At 38.9% G+C, this 17,196-nt stretch overlaps 1 protein-coding gene across 6 annotated transcripts in view; it reads left to right on the forward strand.

Moving 5' to 3' along the window:
• Window positions 1-17,196, forward strand: part of DOCK10 (dedicator of cytokinesis 10) — a 412,410-nt gene that overhangs the window by 233,218 nt on the left and 161,996 nt on the right. For all 6 annotated transcript variants that reach the window (XM_077488206.1, XM_077488203.1, XM_077488204.1 and 3 more), the window contains exons 10-16: window positions 1,904-1,987; window positions 2,794-2,940; window positions 4,647-4,874; window positions 5,878-6,000; window positions 11,121-11,203; window positions 12,347-12,469; window positions 13,850-13,929. In XM_077488206.1, coding sequence (XP_077344332.1) covers window positions 1,904-1,987; window positions 2,794-2,940; window positions 4,647-4,874; window positions 5,878-6,000; window positions 11,121-11,203; window positions 12,347-12,469; window positions 13,850-13,929 — 868 coding nt within the window. The remainder of the gene's footprint in view (window positions 1-1,903; window positions 1,988-2,793; window positions 2,941-4,646; window positions 4,875-5,877; window positions 6,001-11,120; window positions 11,204-12,346; window positions 12,470-13,849; window positions 13,930-17,196) is intronic.

Consider the following 17,196-nt stretch of genomic DNA (forward strand, 5'->3'; position numbering starts at 1 on the left):
GTTTACCTTTATGTGGGTTGTTTTTTCCAGTCATTCTGTACCGTATGACCTTCTTCCTTTAGATCAACTTGTATGTTATGTGAATATTTTTTTCCTAAATGATCAGGCACATGCAGAAATTGGAAAAATATGTACGTTGGTAATAATCCTGATGTGATATAAAATTATATATCCAAACCCTCAAGTTACTGGAAACCAAACCATATCAATTAGTGGGCTGGAAACCTGTACTGAGAGGAATAAGTAGGCTGTCATTGCCAGTCTCTCATCCTGAAAATGCTAGTTGCCTTGTTATCAGGGTGATCCGTTAAATTCAGTACCTTCTGAATTTCTAAAACAGGACAAATATGAAGATGATAAGTTCTAACTTAAAGTATTTTTTTTAGCTTTGTATGGAGTAGAGATGGATTGGAACGCCTGTCAGTTTGTATTGCTGTCTATGCCCCCATTGGGGAGATCCACCCTCTCTATTTGTCCTATTTACCATTATCATTGAAAGTAAAAGAAAATCCAAAATGTGGGGTTGTCCCCAGAAAAGTAATCGAGGGAACACTAATTCTGGTGACCTTTGAGTCCCCAAGGAATTCCCTTAATTTGCGGGGATTTCCTCCCACTTCCTGTTTGGTTATTGGACAGGAAGTAAAGGAAATCTCTCCAATGGGACACAGATGGCGATAAAAAATTTGACAGGCATTATAACCCTCCCTTGTTCTATCTAAAATACAAAAAAGGGGTTTGCCTAGTTAATACATTGTATATTTGTTCTAGGTTGGTGACTTAGTACTGGCACCAGTGGTTCAGGCTGCCAACCAGGCAACTGGCATTTTACACTTCAGGTCAACAATGGAAGTTTACAAACTTTGAACAGTTCAGGTTTCCTAAAGACCTAGTAAGCTGTGTTCTGTATTTGTATTTCAGTGTTATGTTTTTATGTTTCAAAAATGGTGAAAAGGGACTTGGGGACTTTAAAGGCACCGATATAGACTTTAGGGTACAGTAAACTCTTTTTATATAAATTTATTCACAAAAAATGTAAAGTATACAAAAACAAAGTTTGAGAGACCTTTTTACATCTTTAATGCTATAATGCTGTGCGGCGCACTATATCTGGGTTGCAAACAAAAGATACCATTCATGTATGGGCTTTTTGGCTGCATTTAGAAGCCAGCCCTTGATCTTTCTGGCCCTTTTTAAAGTGATTTCTGGATTCCGCACTTTATCTATGCAGTATCTATCTTTATATACAAGTTTTCTGACCACCAGCGCCACCTTCAGAGAGAACTGGGAGTTTTTATTGCGCCCCAGAAGAAGCGTCATTGGAACGCGAAACATGTCGGACAATTTTCTGGGATGCCATATCAGCTCATCACTGCAGTGATTATATACTTGAATGTTCACTATACTTGGTTTATATATAGCCATTATACATCTAGGATTTTACTATACTGTGCTATGATGTTATTGCTGATATAGATCTCAGTGTATGGATATAATCTCTGTCTATGGTTTTTAATCTTCGTTTTTGTATACTTTCAATTTTTTGTGAATAAATTTATATAAAAAGAGTTTACTGTACCCTAAAGTCTATATCGGTTCCTCCCAAGTCCCTTTTCACCATTTTTGAAGTCTTGTACTTATTAAGGATGATGGCACCTTCTTTTAAGTAATCTTATTGAGATATCCACTTCTTACCACGAAGTGTATTTTTGATATCTCTTATATCCCTATATGTTTCTCATGTTTTTATGTTTTATCTGGGCTTTTTCTTTAATATCTTGCTGATTAAGAAAATCATTTTTAAAACACATATTTGAAAAAAAAAATAAACATTTCGCTGAAGGAGCTCAAATGTTGAGATAAGCTACTTGAAACAGATTTCTATAGTATGACTGTCTTTGCTCAGTACCTTACAGAGAGTGAAGAAAGCATAAAATCGTCTAGAAGTTCGGAACGACACAACATTTTCTCTTTAGACCCAGATTTATGTGTAAGTAATTCTATCTGGAGCCAACTCATATACATGTTTCTATGTTTAATTAAATATATTTTTCTTCAGCTATCATTATACGTTATTGCATATGTTTTTAAACAGAATCAGTCAAAAAATGGGCAATTAAAGCCCAAATCCAGGCACAATGAGCATGCCTCAAAACCCACTTCCTGACATTTACACCTTCTTATACATCCCACAAAGCTGCTTGTTTACATTTTGGGATTAGTACAGTATCCACTGTATACGCGGCTGCTCGGGAGCCTTTGGCTGTGGGTTTTGTGAATGATCTGAAGGAAAGGGAGACAGAGACACAATTGGTCTATGAGACCTGCAGCTTTTATCTCAGTGGCTCAGAAGTAGATGTACTAATCCCATAACTATTAGCCTGACCAATGATAGATGTGTGTGCTGTTAACTTGTGAAACAGCCTGGCCTGCTTTAATTAAAACTAAAGAAAACTTTAATTAAAACTAAAGAAAACTTTAATTAAAACTAAAGAAATCCAGGAGCAGTAGGGCTACAATATTAGCAGTAGGGCTACATACCCACTGGTGCCTGCTTTTCTTTAAACAATTCTGTCAATTCAGTTAACCTACATTGAAATATCAAACAATAGGTGTTATATAAAATATAATAAAAACACGCAGTTGTATTGCTATTGCTATAGGTTAGTTAATTTTTGCCCTTTTAACTTAATTCCTTGATTCCTGATTTTGTCACAGTTACAATGCATCCATTTTAGCCAAATCTGTAACAAGCCATTGTCATTCCAAATAATCTGTGTGGGCTAATATTTTTAGATAACAAAGCTCCAGAACTCAGCAAGTGATTCTGTGATCAAACCGTTGGAGGAAAAGACTGCTAAGAGGATTATGGTATCTTGTAAATCTCTTACTCTGAATCTTCAGGCTTGCCTCAAGGAAAATGACACCGAACCAGTTACAAATGTAAGTTGTCCGTGAACTCTCTCATATTAAAACCAAATGGTAGGCTAGACTGAATTATTTAACTCCTAGTATGTTGTCTACATATATATTAGGGTCTAAGGGCCCATTTAAACCATATTGTGCAGTTTAGCATGAGTGTAGTTGACATGTATTTTTGCCGCATCAATGCCTGTTGCATTGCATGGGCCCATTATATAAAAAAAAAAACATACCTGACACAGCACACTGCAACACACGTATTCACGTTTATGTATTATGATGCATTGAAGGGTCAAGAGCATTGTTTATTGTGTTGACATAAAGTGAGGACCAATAAAAATGAACAGGATGTCCCCCAAGATGCATGCACAACATAGGTTACCAACATGTCACACTGCAGCACACACACTTGGTACAGTGTGACTGGGCCCTTATTTTGCATCACAGATGAATAATTTATAGTCAGGAGTTCAAATGTGATCCCTTTTTTTGTTGTTGGAAGACTACAAGGTTTTTGGTCTGCTTTTATCCCAAATAGATAATATTTTTTGGAGATGATTATATGTTTTGGATCAAAAAAATGTATCTCACACACTTAAGGTTTATGATAACGTTAAAGTACACAATTTTATTAATGTATGATGTAATTAAAACAATAATTACATTTATTTTTACATAGCATTTGCATAAATTCCTAAAATTGATGTTAGCTTCCTATAATCCTCTACACATCGACACTTAAAGAGGAAGTAAACCCTGATGGGTTTACATCCTCTTTGTTTCCCTGCAAAGGTAAAGCATAATGGGCTACTATGCATTGCATAGTAGCCCATTATGTGTCACTTACCTGACACAGGAGTCAGTGATGTCACTGCTGTCCCCTGTAGCACGAAGCGTCCAACTTCCTTCCGGGTATCACTGCTCCATACACAGCGCTGTCCTATTTTTGTAAAATATCTCCTTAACCATGTAGGTTTAGGAGATATTTCTTGGACCTACATGTAAGCCTTAATCCAGGCTTACCTGTAGGTCAAAGTGGTTTGTAAAGGTTTACAACCACTTTAAGAAAGCAGTGGGGTTAGCATCTGACCAATCAGGGCATTGTTCTTTATCGCTTTGTATGCCTTTTTTTCACTCATGCAGTTTGAATTGCCTAGATTTGAGTTTATATTTACTATATTATAAATGCCTTAACTTCTAACAGAGTACTCAAACCACTGGTGACTCAGATTGTTACAGTTTGGATGTTAGTGTGCTAATTCTTAAATTTTTCGATTGCACGTTGTTTTCCTTATATTTCATACATAGCATACTGCTTGATGCACATTAGTTGCTTTCTGATTGGTGCTCCAGAAACAAAAAAAAAATGTAATAGAATTTAAGCACAAGCACTTGACCTGAAAATAAACACAGTAAAAAACAGAAAGAAAATATTGTGTAATTTAAAGAATTTTTTTTTAAATTTTGTCTACATATTTGTGCGTGCATTATCCTGTCCTATGCCTGTATCTTGTGCTAAACCATAACTTCCTTGTTTTGTACTATTATGTGCTGTCTCAACTTCTTTAGGGGTTTTGCTAAGACCTGCCCCAGATTATAACAATTTCATAATGTGTAAATAGTTTGTGAAAACTATTTACACATTATGTGTAAATAGTTTGTGAAAACTTGTTTTTAATTTAGAAACCTGATCATTTATGTGCTTAATTTATGTTTTTTTTTTACAGATTGAACCATTCTTTGTAAACCTGGCTCTTTTTGACATTAAAGATGGGAGAAAGATGTCAGCAGATTTCCATGTAGACCTGAACCATGACATTGTCAGACAAATGATTTGCCCATCTACAGGAGCTATAAGGAATGGTACCATGTCACCATCCACAAGTCGGTCAAAAGAAGTTGAGGAGCCTCAGATCCGTGGCTTTCCTGAAAAGTGGATGCAGTACCCTAGACAGGTAGATTTGTATTATTATGTGCATAAAATAAAGTCACAATATCCAAAAAAGCAGCCTTCATTATTACACCTTCAATGTACGCTGCACTGATTGAATCTGTGTACTTTTATTAGAGGTTGATCATATTTTTTTATGTAAGTCTGGCAGTATGTTCAAGATTGAGATATATTACCATTTAACACTGGCTTAAAGCAAACCTTGCAGTAAAAGGTAAGGTCTGCCAAATTTATTAGAACTCCTCCCCAAAAAAAGTAGATTTAAAGTAAAAAAAAAAAAACCTTTATGGAAAAAATAACATAACATCACCCTTGCTTAGGCACTAATAACAGAAAACAGGGTAAGATAACTATATTTATTAACTTCTTCCCTAAAGGTCTTTTTCAATTTAAATGTATTATAAACCTGTTTTCTTCTTCTTAACATAACAAACATTAAAACTTAGCTATTTAATAAAATTGCACAGAGCAGTCCCGAACCTCTTCTTCTCAGGTCCCCTGCCAGTGCTCCTGGCTCCTCTTTTTAGTGTGCCACCATAGGAAGCTGCTTCTTATGGTGGCAGACTTGTGGACTTGATCCCGATCTGTGCTGCCTGTGTCAGTAGACACAGATAGTGCAACTCGGTCCGCCCCACTCCTGCTGCTATCAATTGGCCCTGTGAGAAAGGAGAGAGTGGAGAGAAATAATCACTGCTCTTGGGCACAGTGCTGGGTCAAGATCATGCTCAGGAAAGCATAAGGGGGCACTGGGAGGGTCCTGCAGCACAGAAGATTTTTTTTTTTTTTTGCCGTAATACAGAAAATTACTGCAACAAAACCACTTTAAATCTGATATTAATTAATATATATTAATATATATTAATTATTAGAGAGAGGTCCCTGATATATTAAACAGACCTTGATTTTTACTGGAGAATCTACTTTGATATCTTATTATCTTATCCTATATTTGTTCTATTGTAGACCCCATTTGAAAGCCAACTTTATTTGTTTCTTTTCTCTTTTAGGCAATTTTCTCTGTATCCAATCCACATGTTGATGTGATCTTAGTTGCAAGAATAGAAAAAATTCTTAATGGAAACATTGCTAGTAGTGCTGAACCATACATAAAGAACTCTGATTCCAGTAAAGTATGTTGTGTGTTTTTTGTCTTGCAATAGCATGCTATATATTTTCGCTTCATATGATTTGTTATCATGGTACACAAGGATTTCATGATCTTCTGTCATTTATGCTACAGTACAGTAAATGGTCATATGAGGACAATAGAATAACTGTAATGAGTAGAAAAAAATTATGTTGTCTTTGGGCAGAGTCCAGTTTGTAGAACAAGTATCTATGACTCTCGGGGGTAATTCCTTTCAGAAATAATTTATAACAGGGAGCTGCATATGAGGAAGAAATGCATTAGCAGGTCACGTAGTAAAGCATTTGAGTCCTTTCCATCAGCCAAATGTCCTAGGGCTATATTTGACCCAGTAAAAATTTGTTATCATCGTATTATCATAGTGTTGAAATAAATAAGTCAAAGTCATGGTTTGGATTTGATATATTACATTGCAAATACAATCAAGCTGCATTTTAAAGCTAAACACCCAGCTAAGAAATTAAAGGAAATTTGTGAAGTGTATGTGGAGGTATTTCTGTTTTTTATTCAGCACATTCACCTCAAAACAATAAATGTGAGGCAGCACTGTGACTCTCTATAACAACTGTGGTGGGGGATGAGTAGTCTGGCAGAGCAGTTTCTCTTACTCTTATAATATGAACTGCTTAGAGACCTCTCAAAAGGAAAGTGATCCTGGAAAGCCTATGGTGTGATGAAATTAACATCTTTGTGAGCTGCATTTGCTGATCATTCACGTGAGAGGAAATAATAGTTGGTGAGTGAGACTGATAACTGGTGTGAGGAGGGTGAACACTTCTACATGTGGTGTATTGGAGGAGTGGAGTCATGGAACTTTGAGACTGCATTTGAAGTTGGAATTCATCTATACTGGACACAGGTGCTATTTGGATTTGGGACTTTTTGATTGGACAATCATTTTGACACTTTTTCATATATTCATATATTTTAATTTCACTGACACACAAGAAGGGAGTTGTTATGGAGAGTCACAGCGCTGTCTGCCATTTTTTTATTTTTTTTATCTGGATGTGTAATATGAGTTCTAGATTTGGAAAAGGTAGTGGCAGTGAATTTGAAATCGCAGATATCTCCATTATAATATATATATATATACAGTATATGCATTTCTATACAGTCCATGCATTATATATATATATATATATATAATTCCCAGGGAGGGGGGAGAAAAATAATAAGAAAAAAAAACAAGGTTCACACAAAAAACTTTTGTATATACATAACCCCCTTCTCTATAAGTTTGTTAACCTGTCCCACTAGTGACCCCTTTGATCATATACCTTTAATTAAATACCCCCCCCCCCAAAAAATGTCTTTCCTTTTCTCTCTCCCTCCCCTTTACCTTTTCCCCCCTTTTCCTCTTTTTTCTCTCCTCTCTCCCTCCAATCCATGAGGGTTGGGGGAGTGAGAAGACCACAGCATCAAAAAGGAGAGAAAAAAAAAAAAAGAACCAATTCTATTTACTACATTCTTTCGCCTTTTAAACAAAAAACTAAAACTAATCCATTTCACCCATAACTCTCGGACAAAGAAAAAAAAAGAAAAACACACAGAAATACAAAAAACCAAAAGGGGGGTCCACCCAAAAAAAAGAAAACATTTTTTTTCTTCTTTTACCCTGAAAAAATGCACCCTGCACAAAACGTTCCATGGGTCCTTCTGAGCCAGGTTACGAATAGGTTACGAATAGTGGAGACTTTGTGCACTAGGTCCAGCTCAATTAGGGTATTTGGGGGTTCTTCAATATTTCATTTAGAATAGACACCACTGTATCTCTTAAGTCAAGCCCCTCAATCTCTTCTGGTGCCTCTTTATTCCTCCTACTCCTGTTCTCGGATTCCTCTGATTGTAGCTATAACATAACTAGTCTCTGGTACTGTTTATGTAATTTTTCTTCAATAATCTCTAACCATGAATCAGACATTTGTTGCTGCTTTTCCACTTTAAGCACTCTGTGATCTACTGCCACTACATTGGCACGTACCTCCTCAATCCCCTCTCTTAATGCGCCCATTATACTGATCAACAGTTTTTGTATGTCTTCTTTAGTAGGGAGAGCCTGAATGAGCTGTCTGATGTCTAGCTCATTCTCTGGCTCACCTCCCTGCGTCAGTATATGACATACAGTGGTGTGAAAAAGTGTTTGCCCCCTTCCTCATTTCCTGTTCCTTTGCATGTTTGTCACACTTAAGTGTTTCGGAATATCAAACCAATTTAAACAATAGTCAAGGACAACACAAGTAAACACAAAATGCAATTTGTAAATGAAGGTGTTTATTATTAAAGGTGAAAAAAGATCCAAACCATCATGGCCCTGTGTGAAAAAGTGATTGCCCCCCTTGTTAAAACATACTATAACTGTGGTTGTCCACACCTGAGTTCAATTTCTATAGCCAGACCCAGGCCTGATTATTGCCACACCTGTTCACAATCAAGGCATCACTTAAATAGGAGCTGCTTGACACAGTAAGGTCCACCAGAAGATCCTTAAAAGCTACACATCATGCCGAGACCCAAAGAAATTCAGGAACAATTGAGAAAGAAAGTAATTGAGATCTATCAGTCTGGAAAGGGTTATAAAGCCATTTCCAAAGCTTTGGGAATCCAGCGAACCACAGTGAGAGCCATTATCCACAAATGGCGAAGACATGGAACAGTGGTGAACCTTCCCAGGAGTGGCCGGCCACCCAAAATTACCCCAAGAGCACAGCGACGACTCATCCAAGAGGTCACAAAAGACCCCACAACAACGTCCAAGGAACTGCAGGCCTCACTTGCCTCAGTTAAGGTCAGCGTTCATGCCTCCACCATCAGGAAAAGACTGGGCAAAAAAGGCCTGCATGGCAGAGTTCCAAGGAGAAAACCACTGCTGAGCAAAAAGAACATCAAAGCTTGTCTCAATTTCTCCACAACACATCTTGATGATCCCCAAGACTTTTGGGACAACATTCTGTGGACCGATGACACAAAAGTGGAACTCTTTGGAAGGTGTGTGTCCAAGTATATCTGGCGTAGAAGGAACACTGCATTTCATAAAAAGAACATTATACCAACAGTAAAATATGGTGGTGGTAGTGTGATGGTCTGGGGCTGTTTTGCTGCTTCAGGACCTGGAAGACTTGCCGTGATAAAAGGAACTATGAATTCTGCTGTCTACCAAGAGATCCTGAAGGAGAATGTCCGACCATCTGTTCGTGTACTCAAGCTGAAACGAACTTGGGTTCTGCAGCAGGACAATGATCCTAAACACACCAGCAAGTCCACCACCGAATGGGTGAAGAAAAACAAAATGAAGACTTTGGAGTGGCCTAGCCAAAGTCCTGACCTGAATCCTATTGAGATGTTGTGGTATCACCTTAAAAAGGCCGTTCATGCTCGAAAACCCTCTAATGTAACTGAATTAGGACAATTCTGCAAAGATGAGGGGGCCAAAATTCCTCCAGGACGCTGTAAAAGCCTCATTGCACGTTATCGCAAACGCTTGGTTGCAGTTGTTGCTGCTAAGGGTGGCCCAACCAGTTATTAGGTTTAGGGGGCAATCACTTTTTCACACAGGGCCATGATGGTTTGGATTTTTTTTCACCTTTAATAATAAACACCTTCATTTACAAATTGCATTTTGTGTTTACTTGTGTTGTCCTTGACTATTGTTTAAATTGGTTTGATGTTCCGAAACACTTAAGTGTGACAAACATGCAAAGGAACAGGAAATGAGGAAGGGGGCAAACACTTTTTCACACCACTGTACATTGTGCAGGCATATCTGTTCCTCTCCACTGGTGTTTACCTGTATCAGTATAGGAGATTGTGCTTCCCTTGTTCCTCCCTGTACCCCGGTCCTTGGCACCTGAAGCGTGTACATGATTGGCGCCTGTAGTGAAACTTCCGGGAGCGGCTCTCTTACTGAGATCATGCTGACACTGGCGTCCGGAGGCTGTGTCATATCTCTTCTTACCGCAAGGTATCAGGTAATAAATGAGTGGCCGGGAGTGTACTGCACTCCTGTGGTCTTTCCCCACCTCGACATGAGCTGCATGAGGTTTCTGAAATGTTTGCCGGTCTACTGAAGGGTGCACTGCGATACCGATCCAGCGCTCTCACTCCACCATACTAGACCACTCCCCCTAACCTAGCCACTTCACATTCTATTTTATTTCTGTTACATCCACTCCTTTATTCCTTTTTTTATTGATCAAATCTCCTTACAATTTATCCTACCGTTTACTCAATCGATGACCTCTGAGTTTCATTTACTTATTCCACAGTACCTATTAATGATATTTGCTCCCTATGCTCCTCTAAGCACTTTACTTGTGGCTCTGATTTATTCAAGCTGCATGGCAGGTCCATTTTTAGCTACTGAGTACATTTTAACTTAATGTATTTTGGATCATTAATGGCCAGACCTTTCCCCAGTGTAAGATTTTATATATGTTCTATATCATTCCCTCTTGGGTTGTACACTTTTGTGCAGGGCCCCTATATATCTTATCTCCTCTCTTGCGGTTAACGTTTGTTATGGTGTCGTTATTATGCAAACAAGCTATTGTTGCAATTATTCAATCACCTCAACAAATGAAAAGTGAGGCCCATGGGTTATCAGACAGAGTAGGAAAATGCATAATTAAAACATCACCTTTGTAATCTAATAGTCTATTTTACCTCTGACACTAATTATCCTTTTTTTCTATTTTGTTGCCCACAAGTCCAAAAACAGTTATTAGCATATTCTTCAACTCACCTGTCTCCATTTCAAGGAGATTCCTTACCATTCAGTTACTAGTATTTAGGACATATAGCTTGCAGCAGCTATGCTTTGTGGGCATCACAGTCTTAGTAACTCCCTACTTCATTGCTGCTGTAGAATTTGCATTACGTATGGTACACCTACAGTGACCAGCAATAATATATATATATATATATATATATATATATATATATATATATATATATATATATATATATATATATATATATATATATATATATATGTGTGTGTGTGTGTGTGTTTTCTTTTTGCATTTGGTGGTTTTAATCTTCCTTCCTTATAACATTTTTAAAACAGAGCTGAGACTCATACATTTACTTTAATTTTTGTATCAGTCTGCACAGAAATTGCTGAAGACAACAAAGCAACATTGTAGTCGACTGGGAAAGTATCGGATGCCTTTTGCATGGGCTGTAAGGTAAATTAGTATTGTTTAGTTTTGTGCAGTACATTTTAAACACTATTGTTTTAGATCTTATTTACTTTCTGGATGCAGTGCCTTTTGCTTATATCCAGCAGCACATTGTTGCTTGAAATGATATAAAAAATTCTGTGCCAAAACATTTTACTAGTGTGGAAGGGCTACATCCAGAGATACTTTTTCCAGGGGAACTACCCCCTCCATATAACAAGGATCCTCACTGACAATTCCTTCCCTTCACCCTCTTGATCAGGATAGAGAGTTATTCCGCGTACACGTGGTTGGATTTTCCGTGGAAAATGCTCGATGGGAGCTTTTTGTCAGAAATTCTGACGAGTATAGGCTCCATCAGACATTTTCCATGGGAATTTCCGACCCACAAAATTTGAGATCTGGATCCATTGTCAGAGATTCCGATCGTGTGTACACAATTCTGACGTACAAAGTTCTATGCATGCTTGGAATCAAGCAGAAGAGCCGCACTGGCTATTGAAGTTTAATTTTCTCAGCTTGTCGTACGTCACCGCGTTCTTGACGTTCAGAATTTCCGACAACATTGTGTGACCGTGTGTATGTAAGACAAGTTTGAGCCAACACCTTCGGAAAAAATTCCATGGATTTTGTTGTCGGAATGTCCGATCGTGTGTACTCGGCATAAGAGTGAATCTCCAAGCAGGATCACAGGCAGCACTAATTCCTTGACAGAGGTTCTATCAGTTACCACCCTATCCACAATTAGAAACATATTTTAAAGCTATACTGTACTTAAAAACTGAGATGTTACTTTGGTGTATTCTTTTTAGGGGAACTATCTACCAGCTTCTTATACTTCTTGGCAGAGCACTATGTCTCTTCAGCATCACTGTATGCTCATGTGATCATCATGTACAGGGCATGTCCACCAATAACAGATATGTAAATTGTGAATGGATGCCACTGGGTTGGCTCCAGCATTGAGATTTATCCACTGTGATCCCATCACTTCTGCCTCAATTTAGGCGTAAGAACAGCATCACATTTTTGATACTGTGTTCCCCATTTATACTAGGAACTGAAATCTGATCTGGAAGATAAAATGTTGATGTTTATTATACATCTAGGTATCAGTTCACTTTTTAAAATGTTCTTTCCTTGTTCTAGATCAGTATTTAAAGACAACTCTGGGAACCTAGATCGAGAAGCCAGGTTTTCCCCTCTTTTCAGACAAGACAGCAGCAAGATTTCAACAGAAGATCTGGTTAAACTGGTGGGAGATTACAAAAGGTTGGATTAAGAAGTGTGTCTGTGAAATAAATAAACTAGTAACTACTCAGCATTATTTTCAAGAAAGAAAGCCTAGCTGCTAGTTAATGCAGTTTGCAGTGTACAGATATCAGCTAAAAGTCCTTTGCTCTAATACATTTTCAATAGTTCTAGAATACTATTATGCAATCCCCTGATTATAGCTCAAGCATACCTCCCAACTTTAGAGATGATAACAAGGGACATTTATTAATAAAATAATGTAGACATAGGACACACCCCCTCTCACGCCCCCTTAAAGGAGAATTATTTAAAAAAAAATATTAGGAAAACCCACAAGTTTTTTTCTTTTGTTTTTTCTATTTCTTTATACTGGCTTTTGAAATTTACAAATACAGCAATTTAAAACTGGATGAAAGGTTTAGCACTGGGGGACACTTTTTGAAAGATCAAAAGTGCATTTCTCTACAACTATATAGATCAGACCCAAATGAGGAGGAAAGAGGGACAAAGGGACAGTTCTTTAAAATCAGGGCGGTTGGGAGCAGTGGCTCAACCATATTTCAAACTATCTTGCCACATATTATACTTCCCAGTAGCTTTACTTGCTTGTAGATGAGGAATTTTGCTTAGACATCTGCTGTATACCTGCAGTTTTCTTACTATGCTGAAAGTCCCAAACAAACCAAAACCACAAATGAATGTTCTTAAGTTAATGAAAAGACATAAGATCCCATTGCCAAATGGGGTATCATAGTAAATAGTAAAAGGGGGCTGAATACAAATGCACGCCACACTTTTCATATATTTATTTGTAAAAAAAAATTGAAAACCATTTATCATTTTCCTTCCACTTCACAATTATTTGCCACTTTGTGTTGGTCTATCACATAAAATCCCAATAAAATACATTTACGTTTTTTGTTGTAACATGACAAAAATGTGGAAAATTTCAAGGGGTATGAAAACTTTTGTAAGGCACTGTAGATGTGCAGTGGTTCTCAACCTCAGTCCTCAAGTACCCCCAATGGGCCATGTTTTCAGGTTTTCCTTTACTTTGCACAGCTGCTTTAAATATCAATGGCATGGTCTTATTAAGAGCTATTTTATCTAAGGGAATTTCCCAAAACATGGCCCGTTGAGGGTACTTGAGGACTGAGGTTGAGAACCACTGCTGTAGATGACTAGAAATGTCACTACTGTCTATACACAGTTTTTGTTTTGTTTTTTGTAAGTATTTATTACGGTGTTTTACTGTATGTCACTATTATAAAATATATTATATATAGGGAATGTTAAAATAGGTGCCTGCACAATCAGATATAGAACTGTGCTTGTTAGAAGTGACAGAACTATGCATACATTTGCAGTACACTGTTTTGTTTTTTTGCTTATGTCTAGGGCAGAGAAGATAAGCAAAATACCAATTATTCCAGGAAACTTGGAAATATCAATAGACAATGTGCTGAAGGAACATTCAAGTAAGATATCTTATATTTTCATATATAACAATTATAAAGATTAAATAAATCACCTTTAATCCAGGCAAAGGCTTTATGTTTGTTTTCTTTCCTCTTATTATGCACTTATATATTTTGCATAAAGTGTGTAGGTGATATATGGGATATGTTTTATTTAAACAATGTTTATCCTTCTTGAGTAATGTGATTCCTCCTGGAGCTAACATATGTAATATCTTTAATATTTTGCTTGTATATAATCTTATCAGTATATGCTAATTCTTTATAAACCCTGTTCCTGTGCATTATTCATAATTAGACATGTGCATTAGGAAAGCTATTGTTTCTTGTTGTTTATGAAGGCTCCACATGGGGTTCATTCACTAAAAGTGGAGTGTGCAAAATCTGGTGCAGCTTTGTATGGTAGCCGGACAGCTACTAATTCAGCTTTTTCAATTGTACGTAAAGAAAAAGTTAAAAATCTCTGTGTGATCACAGAGCTAGAGATATAGAGGAGAGTATCCTATAAGGAATCAGATACCTTAAACTCTATCTCATGCACCATCGCTCTATACAAAGTCAAATCACTCCCATACAGTTAATACAGGGAGTGGGTGGTAGCGTAATCCTCTAGATATATAAGCATATATTTTAGGAAAACTAAAGGTCCACAAAGAAATCTTCAAAGAGGACCAAACAGTCAATTATAAACAGTGTTATTAAGGTATATTAGATAAAAATAAAACATGAAAAATTGCAAAAACCTTTTGACATAAAAGATTAAAATGACAACGTTGTCCGAACCAGACAAGAAAGCAGCGGCAGACCCCTACACAGACCACACATTCACCACATGCTCATCCAATCCGATGGTTTAATGAGAAAGGCACTAGTGCAAATGGCTGCAGATGGAGTATCATGTGGTTTTAACCCCAGTTGGCCGGTCTATGACTTCAAAGGTAGTACAGGGCCAGAAGTGATGTGGGGTATACACGTGATGGATGGACGGCTGCATCCGTTGAAACAGAGTCAATCAGTGGTGCATTTGCATAGTACAGCAGGTGCAGATAAGAGCTGAATGGAGTCCGCGTACCGATGCACTGAATGGTAGCCCAACAGATAACTTGGCTGTGTAAAGCTGGGCTGTAAGCGGGTGGACAGGTGCCGAAAGGAGCGGTGTGTGTATAGTATCTTGTTAGGGAGCTGGTTATATGTGGGTGAGACGGTGTCCTATGGACAGTATACATAAAGTACGTCAGTGCTATTTCACCAGTCCCCAGCCACGCTGAAGGCTCCTAGTGCCTCACGGACAGAATCCACAAAGAGGTAGTCCACCAAAGCATTCTTCGTTCGTGCCGCTCTGTGTGTGCACAGGTAGATGACACGGGTGTGGGGGCCTGCAGGGTCTGGTTTAGGAATGGATGTCACAAAAGTAATGACGCCATGCTTTTTCAATTAGCCTAGGTTCACACTGATGCAGTGCAGGAAACCTCATGGATCGCACCTCATTCCTGTCCAAATCACATGAGATTCTTTGCAGAGCGATTTGATCACATCCATTTTGTATTGCTCAAATCGCACCACACCCACACAGATGCACTGGAATCGGATCACATGGGTGTTCACACCCATCCGATCTGACTCAGCCAATCGCAATGTGGTTTGCGAACCGTTATTGTGGTGTCATTAACTTAAAATCGACACCCGCACCACAACATGAACAGAGTGCAGTTGTGGTGCGGGGGAGGAAACGCACAGGAATTGCTGCCAATTCCACACCGTATCAGTGTGAACAGGACTTAAACTTTGACAAAAAAACCTGAAAGCTGGTTTCTATGCACAGCTGCACCATATATTGTACTCTTCAGTTTGAGTAAATCAACCCCAATGAGTTGGAGGACTCAATAAAAAGCACTTTCTATATGGATGATCTCTTATCTAAACTTAATTTCCCTAGGTTTAACCACTTGAGATCCGCGCTATAGTCAATTGACGGCTACAGCGCGGATCTCCTTTTCCGGGACTACATCTATTGACGTAGTCCCGTGCACGAGCGGCCTGCGCGCCCCCTGAGGGGCGCGCGCGGCGCGCTTTGTGATCGGCGAGCCTACGAGACTCGCCTGATCACCGATCCGTGCAAGGGGTCGATCCCGACCCCTTATCACGTGGTCAGCTGTCAGCCAATGACAGCTGATCATGTGATATAACGGAGCCGGTAATCTGCTATTATTCCTCCTCGCGCTGTCAGCGCGAGGAGAAGAAAAAAAAAACGATCACCGGCGGCCATGATCGGGACATCAGTCCTGATCATGGCCAGCACTGCTAGTGCCCACCTGCAACCCTGTCAGTGCCCACCTGCCCCCTGCCAGTGCAACAATAAAAAAGTAAGTGCCCCCCATCAGTGCCACCCAGCAGTGCCCATAGTGCCACCCAGCAGTGCCCACAGTGCCACCCAGCAGTGCCACCCTGCCTTAACAAAGGTGCTGCACCCGTGCCACATATCCGTGCCCATCAGTGTCATCTACCAGTGCCCAGCAGTGCCGCCCATCAGTGCCCAGCAGTGCCACCTTTTAGAGCCACCTATCAGTGCCACCTATCAGTGCCCATCAGTCCCATCTATCAGTGGTACCTATCAGTGCCCATCTGTGCCACCCATCCGTGCCACCCACCCGTGCCACCCATCTGTGCCACCCATCCGTGCCATCTTATGTGCCCATCTTTGCCCATCAGTGCTGCCTTATCTGTGCCCATCGGTACTGCCTTATCTGTGCCTATTTGTGCCGCCTTAACTATGCCTATCAGTGCCCACCAGTGCAGCCTATCAGTGCCCACCAATGCAGCCTATCAGTGCCCACCAATGCAGCCCATCAGTGCCCACCAGTGCAGCCTATCAGTGCCGCCTCATCAGCGCACTTCAATGAAGGAGAAAAATGACCCGTTTGCAAAATTTTATAACAAACTTTTAAACATGATTTTTTTTTTTTTGCATCTTTTTTTGTTTGTTTAGCAAAAAATAAAACTCCCAGCTGTAATTAAATACCACCAAAAGAAAGCTCTATTTGTGGGAAAAAAATTATAAAAATTTCATTTGGGTACAGTGTTGTATGACCGCGCAATTGTCATTCAAAGTGCATCAGCGCTGAAAGCTGAAAATTGCTCTGGGACTGAGGGGGGTTTAAGTGCCCAGTAAGCAAGTGGTTAAACATGCAATTATTTAAAAAAAAAGATGGAACTCTATGATCAACAAATACTTGTCATCAGACCTCATCAGAGTCATTGTGGGGCTTA

This window comes from Lithobates pipiens, unplaced genomic scaffold (assembly GCF_037356315.1).
Source record: "Lithobates pipiens isolate NorthernLeopardFrog02 unplaced genomic scaffold, aLitPip1_a1.2 Scaffold_18, whole genome shotgun sequence".
Lineage (NCBI taxonomy): Eukaryota > Metazoa > Chordata > Amphibia > Anura > Ranidae > Lithobates > Lithobates pipiens.